This window comes from Sinocyclocheilus rhinocerous, unplaced genomic scaffold (assembly GCF_001515625.1).
Source record: "Sinocyclocheilus rhinocerous isolate Xijiao unplaced genomic scaffold, SAMN03320098_v1.1 scaffold2050, whole genome shotgun sequence".
Classification (NCBI taxonomy): domain Eukaryota; kingdom Metazoa; phylum Chordata; class Actinopteri; order Cypriniformes; family Cyprinidae; genus Sinocyclocheilus; species Sinocyclocheilus rhinocerous.
Window position 1 is genome coordinate 275,344 of NW_015661574.1, and position 8,193 is coordinate 283,536.

Sequence of the window (8,193 nt, forward strand, 5' to 3'; positions counted from 1 at the left end):
GTAAATATATCAAAACTTAATTTTTGATTAGTAATATGCATTGCTAAGAACTTCATTTGGACAACTTTAAAGGCGATTTTCTCAATATTTTGATTTTTTTGCACCCTCAGATTCCAGATTTTCAAATAGTTGTATCTCTACCAAATGTTGTTCTATCCTAACAAACCATACATCAATGGAAAGCTTATTTATTCAACGTTCAGATGATGTATAAATCTCAATTTCAGAAAATTGACCCTTATGACTGGTTTTGTGGTCCAGGGTCACATATGTTGCTCAAGAAACATTTCTTATCATTTTCAATGTTGAAAATGGTTGTGCTGCTTAATATTTTTGTGTAAACAGTGATCCATTTTTTCACGTTTCATTGATGAACTGACAGTTCAAAAGAACATTTTAAAGAGAAATCTTATAACATTATAAATGTCTTGCTGGCTAATGAGAGGTCCAAAACATGATCTAGGTCTGCGTAAATGGTGTTTATTGTGTTTCAGCTGGCTTTGAGAATGGGTCACGTTGTGCAAAAGCCGTTATACAGTATATAGAGATTGTGCTTTTTATTATTATTATTTTGATAATTTTGCATATTTCAGATTTATCAACATATTAAAAGAAGGGTAATAATTAAATATGTCCATACCCACCTGTTTTGGCACATTTAACAACGCTTGTTGTGATTAGTGAATGAGAACCAATATTTTCGTTCTTCATGTCTTTTTCATTGTAGATGATCAAATTAAAAATTGTAGCTTTCACCGTACTCTTGTCACTATTATGGCACTGTCTTTTACATCAGTTTGTCAGAGTTGAATAGAGAAGATCCACAGTTATGACACTTTTATTTGATGAATGGGGGGCCCTTGTTGTGGCATTGTGCTGAGTTAGCTCTCTATCTCTCTCTTACATCTGTAACTCACTGCGTCACCCAGGTCATGAACATGTATGGGGATTTGGTCATGGATGCTGCTCCTGAAAAGGTGGGTAACACATTTACACATACAAGCACAAGGGAATTTGACAAAGCCATTATATGAACTTGTGTGTCAAACAGTTAAATGACTATGAAACCAGTATATCTCTCAGTCTCACCATGTCTTGTTTTTTAACTTACAGGTCCACTTTTTCAACAGCTTCTTTTATGACAAACTTCGGACGAAAGGTTACGACGGGGTCAAACGGTGGACAAAAAATGTCAGTACTGGAGAGTGATGAGAAAGGATTTTGTCTGTCTTTCACATCTCATTTATTCATTTTTAATTTGTATTATTATTTTTTAAATTATTATTAATAATAATTAATTATTGTTTTTAATTTTTATTATACATTTTTAATTATTATTTTATTTACATTTGTGAAAAAAAAGTAAGGTGGATACAACATCATTATTGTAGTACTACATTTGTTAATTTCACTGTTGTTTATTTCGCTATTAAATCTCCTCATTAGGTTGATATTTTCCAGAAGAAGTTCTTATTGATCCCTATTCATCTTGAAGTTCACTGGTCATTAGTGTGTGTGAATGTTCTTCAGCGTAGCATCACATACTTTGATTCCCAGAGGACCCTCAACCGTCGTTGCCCCAAAGTAGGTGTTGTTTGTTCTAATGATGCTATTTTAATGGCTACGCCAATCCTTGTACTAGTTCTTAGCATGTCTTGTTGTTTTACAGCACATTGCCAAATACCTGCAAGGGGAAGCAATCAAGAGAGAACAGAAGGAGTTTTATACAGGGTGGAAAGGCTTTTTCAAAATGGTAGGGTGAAAGGTGAATTTGATGTGTGTGTGTGTGTTTTGTGTGTTAGTGAAAGTATGAGAGAAATAAGGAATAAAACAAGAGTGGAAAAGCTTTTTTGTGCATGTGTTGTTGACCCTTCTCTCTCTTTGGAATGTTCTAGAATGTGGCAAGGCAGAACAATGACAGTGATTGTGGAGCTTTTGTCCTTCAGGTTAGCCTTTTTCCCTTATTAGTCAGTTCTGTTTTTGTATTTTATATTGTCTGTGTTATTTTAACACTTGATTTTGCACATAGCACTGGTGCTGGAAGTATAAAATAATCTTCATTTGTGTCTTTTACTCACATGTTCACTCTTCTTATCGTTGTACACCAGTACTGTAAGTGCCTGGCCCTGGAACAGCCTTTCAGCTTTGGTCAGCAGGATATGCCCAAGCTACGGAGACAAATGTACAAAGAACTGTGTCACTGTAAACTGTCTCTGTGAGACCGTGAAAGAGACCGTGACATCTTATACTTCTAAATAAGCTCCAAGTCCAGACAGCATTTAGGCGGGAGACGTGCAAACGTTTTTAACCCTTTTTTGTTCAATGACTTTGTATTTTGACTTGGTGAATGCCATACTCTGTTCGGCCCAGTTGTTTGTTTGCTCAGATCAAAACGCAAGAGGAGTTGTTTTCTAGAAGTGGGTGGGGGGAGTTAACCTCCGTGAACTGTTCATTAGGTGCCGCCATTTTGTTGGCAATTCTGTTTTTTATTTTTCATGTTCTTGATGTCAGTAACTTGTATGGTAAAGGTAATACCATTGACTGGTGAGGGAAGAGACTTGCAGACATTTTAAAAATGTAATGCAATGTTCATAAACTGAGAGTCAATACGGACCACAACACTATATGAGCATTTTTGTTTGTTCAATATTGTTTGTCTGTTGCTATGTATCTGTGCGATTTAAGATGCAAAATTATGGAGATGAAAAAAAGAGCAGCTGTAAATTAAACTGTTTTATATCTTTTGAGATGCATACGTTGTTGTAAGATGTACTAATAAAAACTGAAGAAAATAACTGAGCCTCATCAATTTGTGCATTAGTCATAAAGTTCGAGTCATAATGTTGCTGTTCTTGTGTAGTAGTTTGTAATGTGACATTCAAAATGGTTATAAATACAGCAGCTAACTATAAAATAGTCCTACTGTTAGTTTGATGAACAGGCTAGGCTTACTAAATTTCTGTTTGGATCAGTTTACTCTAAAACAGAAAAACAAAAACACAAATGTGTTATATGTGCTGTGTTGAGTTTTCCCTTACAGTATAGGAGTCGCCACTGCAGGAACCATACATTTTTAATGCATATTAAAATAATAAAGTAATATTAAAATAAAACCGCTATATGATAAAAAAGGTGGAAAAGGCGACGATTCATTTATCATTAACACACTTATTAAAATATATTTATATGCTTAAATTACAGAAATAATTTAAAAGAATTACGGGGAAAGCATCAGCCTAATTATATATTATTATTTAAAGGTCGGAAAGTTTGAAAAAAAAAAAACTGGACCATGGAGATTAAGTGTGTGAATATTTAGTTATTATTAAATTTAGCTTACAAAATAAAGATGTCAACAATAAAACCAAGTATTTTTGTGTAAACTGAATACACACACAATGGTCATACCTATGGAGTCAAAATAATGCCACATATATTTGCAAAATAATAAAGTTTTGCAAAAGAAAATAAAGTTTTGCAAACGAAAATAAAAGTATTGTGAAAAAATAAATGTGTTTTTACAAACAAAAAGTATTGCGAGAAAAAAATAAGTTTTGCAAACAAAAATAAAGAATTGCAAAATATAAATGAAACAGCACAAAAGCAATGATTTACTAATTTACTACTAATTTATTTGCAACGCTGCTTACTTTATTATTTTGCATATATATGTGGCATTATTTTGACTCCATACATACCTGAAAATCTATGGACTCTAGAACTACGCCACCTTAGGTCAAGCGAATAATATTTTGAGGTTTAGCTTTAGTCCAATTGCATTTAAGCTAGCACAGGACTAACGTGACAGGTACCGCCCATCTCCATCTTATCCAACACCAAAAGGCGGCTACCATTTGTTGAGTGACGTCTGTACTACCCAATGAAAATATGCGAAGGGCGGGCCATATTCTGACTGATGGTTGAATGCTGCAATCACAATTTTAGTAAGAAACCCGTCTTAAACTATATAAAACATTTTCGCGGTGTGCTCGCCCTTTGTGATAATGTCGGCAGATTATGAAGAGAGGTAGGGCAGACGGAATATAACAATCTTGATGTATTTATTTATAAATTAGAGATCATATGCATACATGTTGTCAGTCGATATAGACATTCCGCTTCTAGATGCAGTTGGAAGTAGCGTGTGGTTCGTGATCTTGAATGTCGTAAATGAGTTGTAAAAACCCCACCGGCGTTAGCATATGCGCTCTTAGCAGCCCGGCCTGTTTTAGGATATTGACGTTTAACGATCTCTCCGTTCAAGCGGCTCAAAATTACGGTTAAGATCGCGAATGAGGTGTTGTTATATGCATTTAATGTATTCAATCCACTTGATTTAGACTGATCGACACAACCCTTTAATGGCCCCGAGTAAAGCTTGTCTTTCCTCTTCATTCATCCATTCAATTCACACAGTTAAATCTGTTCTGCTGAATATATTTTCATTATAAAACTGTATATTGAAACCGATTTACAGTTATTTAATGTCATGTTGCTTTAAAATGGTAGATGAAATCTGTAATAATTTTGTTTTCTAATTTGACATGCAGTCAAAATATATGACATTTTTATAGCATATTACTGCATAATGTCTATATATAAATAAACACATGAATATTAGTGCATAATGTTCTTATTTATATAATACTGTAATATGTGTTACACTGTCCTGTTTACCTTACAGTGCTGATTTGCTGTTTTGTTGTTTTGCTGCAATTGCACCATAGTTTCCATTGATAAATCAATACAGTATCTATCTGCCTTTCACAAATAACTGTATGGTGCTAATGTGACATTTCTTTTGCAGACCTAGAGACAATGGCCCCGAGGGCATGGAGCCAGATGGAATCATTGAAGTGAGTTCATAACCATTTTTCACATTTAACTATTTCATGTATACATACACACACTATATATACTGTTTTATTTGTCACTATATATACTGTATACATACACACACTATATATACTGTTTCTCTTGGCACAGCTGTGAGAAGCGGGTTGGCACTGAATGTGCTGTCAGTTGATTTGACTGTCTTGTCCTCACTGTGGGAGTCAGCAATTCCTTTTTTTTTTTTTTTTTGAACAACTGCCAACCTGTTATCCTTTATGCATTATGTATTGAGTGACAAATAGCAAATCCTTTCTTACCAGAATGAAATGGAGTAAAGATTAGCTTGTCTGTGGCCTTATTCTTTTCCCTGTAATTGCAGAGTAACTGGCATGAGATCGTGGACAGCTTTGATGACATGAACCTGCGCGAGACTCTTCTCAGGGGAATCTATGCTTATGGTTTTGAGAAGCCCTCTGCCATCCAGCAAAGGGCTATCCTCCCTTGTATCAAGGGTAAGAGACCTTTAAGAATATATATATTTATCTGAGATTGTAATTTCATTGCAGCAGCAGCACATATTATGGGATGCTCGATTATATTTTCACCTTCTGTGAATTAGTTTTGGGGCACATACTATGCCAAATAGTCATCATTGGGTGTTTGTTCACTTGTAATTATGTAATTTAGGGGATTTTTTTATCCTGGGTATCCTGGCTGGTAGCAATGCAGTAGTGTTAGTAGCATTAAAGGGGTCGCACCGGACCAGAAGCACGGTGCTGTGTCTAGGACAACTCACAAATATTGCACACCGGACATGTCACATTCAGTTGAAGATGGCAGTCCAAAAATGTTTTCACCTAACAGGCAAAAGTTCACTTAAAAAATGATCAAATTGGCATTGATGAGTTTGAAATTCAGTGTTTGAAAAAAAAAAAAAAAAAACAACGGAAAGAGAAAGTGTGATCTGTATTATAGCTCTCTATATGAAGCATATAGTCTTCATTCAAGCTACAGAAAGACAAACAGCAATAGACAATCTTCCTGCCTAGGGTGACGTTATGTACATTAACAATGATTTGGGACAAATATAATTTATATTAAAATATAATAAAAAAATGTATGATAGGCACAGCCAGGATTTTGAACTGCCTCTTGAGTTGTAGCTGGGTGCCATGGACAGACACCGCTGGAGTATGTACACAAATTTTAAAGGGCACATATGATGTTGCTAAAAAGAACATTATTTTGTGTATTTGGTGTAATGAAATGTGTTTATGTGGTTTAAGGTTAAAAAAACACATTATTTTCCACATACTGTACATTATTGTTTCTCCTCTATGCCCCGCCTTTCTGAAACGCGTCGATTTTTACAAAGCTCATCGGTCTGAAAAGCGAGGTGTGCTCTGATTGGCCAGCTATTCAGTGCGTTGTGATTGGCAGAATACCGTGTGACGGAAATGTTATGCCCCTTACCATACTGTGATGCCCTGTCCGGCCGGAGCGACGAGACAAAAACATTAAAACCCATTATAAACGAGGCATTTGTTGCATCCAGTGGGGACATAATTACGGATTATAATCTTTTTAGCGTTTGCATTGCGTGCCCAGCCACAGAACAGCATCTTGTTCAGCCAGATGTAAAGACTGGGCTGATTCGGTGAAGGATCAAGCGTTTGAGCATCTAAGAAGCACACGGGTAGCAAGGATATCAAGGATATATGGGCGGTAGCTAGCCGGGAGATTTGGGACCTTGCCGGGTTTCGGGATGGCGATGACTTTTGCCTGGCGCCAGGCTCGTGGCATCTTTTTTTCTCGAATTATCCGCGTGTAGAAAGAAGCGAGCCATGATTTAGCCCTGGGTCCAAGATAATTAAGAAATTCTGGCAGGATGTTGTCATATCCTGCGGCGGAGCCGTCCATCACCGTACGGAGCACCGCCTCAGTTCTAACTCTGTGAATTCCTCCGGGCAGTCATCCTCCAGTCTGACTGTCTTCAAACGACAATACTGCCGCCACTCGTTGCGCACAGATTGACGGTGTGGTTTCGACAGTGGAGCTTTTGCCACCTGGAGAAGGTGGCTGGCAACGGCGTTTGGACTGATGGCTGGTCTAGACTGTCCTGGTGGTCGTTGGGAGGCACCCAGTCGACGAATCAGGCTCCAACTCTTCTGACTGGAGTGGGTGAAGTTGAGTTTTTCCACTGATTCTTCCCATCGGCTATGTCTGGCAGCATCCAGGGATTCAATTAGGTGGTCGGCAGTGTCTGGGTTTCCAGACCCTTCGTACTTCTCAAGGAGAGCTTGGCATTCGACATCCAAGCACGGCGTGTAGACTGGCCTACAGCCACGGGGGATGGCTGTAGTAGCAGCACTGTAAATTGCTCCTTGGAAGCATTGGTAAGCCTCCTCGATTGGGATGCAGCGAGAAGGGATGGTTACAACACTCCTCTCCAGCTTGCTACTATACAAGTCCCAGTCGGCTTTACGGAAGTTCCAGCACTTCTTGGATGAGCCGTGGATGATCGGCAATTGGAGTCCTATGTGGATGAGCAAAGGTCTGTGCTGACTATGAGGGAAGTCTCCCAACACCGTCTGGCTAGCTGGCTGGGGGTGGTCACCGATCGATGTGATCCAACACAAATCCGGTGAGTAGTCCTTTTGCCATCTTGCTGAATGGAATGTACCACATTGCTTGGCATCATGGGTCAGAGCGAGATCACTGTTGGATGCCCATTCCACCAAGGCCTCTACATCCTCGTCAGGTTCTGAATAGCCCCACTCAGGGTGATGGCTGTTAAAGTCACCCACGTATGCCGCGGGATGCACAAGAACTGGAAGCACACCTTGATCCCAGTGCTGACTCGGAGGTTTGTAGACACTGGCGACTCTGAATCCTCCAACCTGAACTATGTCACAGAAGTTTGATGAAGAGACTGGGGAGGCATCAGCGACATCACTGCGAACATATGTTGCCCGGCCGAATCTGGCATCTGGTGTTGACGAGATAAGGTCAAATCCTATAATGGTGTAGCGCCCCGCTGACTGGTCTGCTACGTGTGTCCCCTGCAGACAGATGACATCAACGCTGTGACGGTGGGCTATGGTGCTGATGAGTGTTCGTTTGGCTGCAGATAGACCCTCAACGTTAAGTTGCAAAACTCTAAGTGCCGGTCCAATGGCTTGAAAGTCACTGCACACTGGCTCGTCGGGATCTGCTGATGATTGTGGCACGTGACCGGGGTCACACAGCGTCACACACGGCGGGCTTGAGTGAGCGGAGGCTGGCGGGCTAGAGTGAGCGGCGGCCGGTGGATTCGACGAAGGAGCGTCCGGCGGGCTTGCGGCAACCACATGTGACGAC

The 8,193-nt window shown here is 39.2% G+C and overlaps 2 protein-coding genes across 4 annotated transcripts in view; both read left to right on the forward strand.

The window, feature by feature from the left end:
• LOC107726393 (sentrin-specific protease 3-like) overlaps positions 1 to 2,776 on the forward strand; it is a 9,170-nt gene extending 6,394 nt beyond the window's left edge. For both annotated transcript variants that reach the window (XM_016535952.1, XM_016535953.1), the window contains exons 6-11: positions 930 to 977; positions 1,114 to 1,191; positions 1,447 to 1,584; positions 1,670 to 1,753; positions 1,896 to 1,946; positions 2,109 to 2,776. In XM_016535952.1, the coding sequence (XP_016391438.1) occupies positions 930 to 977; positions 1,114 to 1,191; positions 1,447 to 1,584; positions 1,670 to 1,753; positions 1,896 to 1,946; positions 2,109 to 2,219 (510 nt within the window). In that variant the 3' untranslated portion in view covers positions 2,220 to 2,776. The remainder of the gene's footprint in view (positions 1 to 929; positions 978 to 1,113; positions 1,192 to 1,446; positions 1,585 to 1,669; positions 1,754 to 1,895; positions 1,947 to 2,108) is intronic.
• Positions 2,777 to 3,941: 1,165 nt separating this feature from the next.
• Positions 3,942 to 8,193, forward strand: part of LOC107726387 (eukaryotic initiation factor 4A-I-like) — a 12,053-nt gene continuing 7,801 nt past the window's right edge. The window contains exons 1-3 of one of the 2 annotated variants that reach the window (XR_001638265.1): positions 3,942 to 4,027; positions 4,808 to 4,856; positions 5,213 to 5,345. Coding sequence is in view for 1 of the 2 variants with exons in the window: in XM_016535946.1 (XP_016391432.1) it covers positions 4,005 to 4,027; positions 4,808 to 4,856; positions 5,213 to 5,345 (205 nt within the window). In the remaining variant the exon portion in view is untranslated. The remainder of the gene's footprint in view (positions 4,028 to 4,807; positions 4,857 to 5,212; positions 5,346 to 8,193) is intronic. The other variant, XM_016535946.1, reaches the window with a different exon arrangement.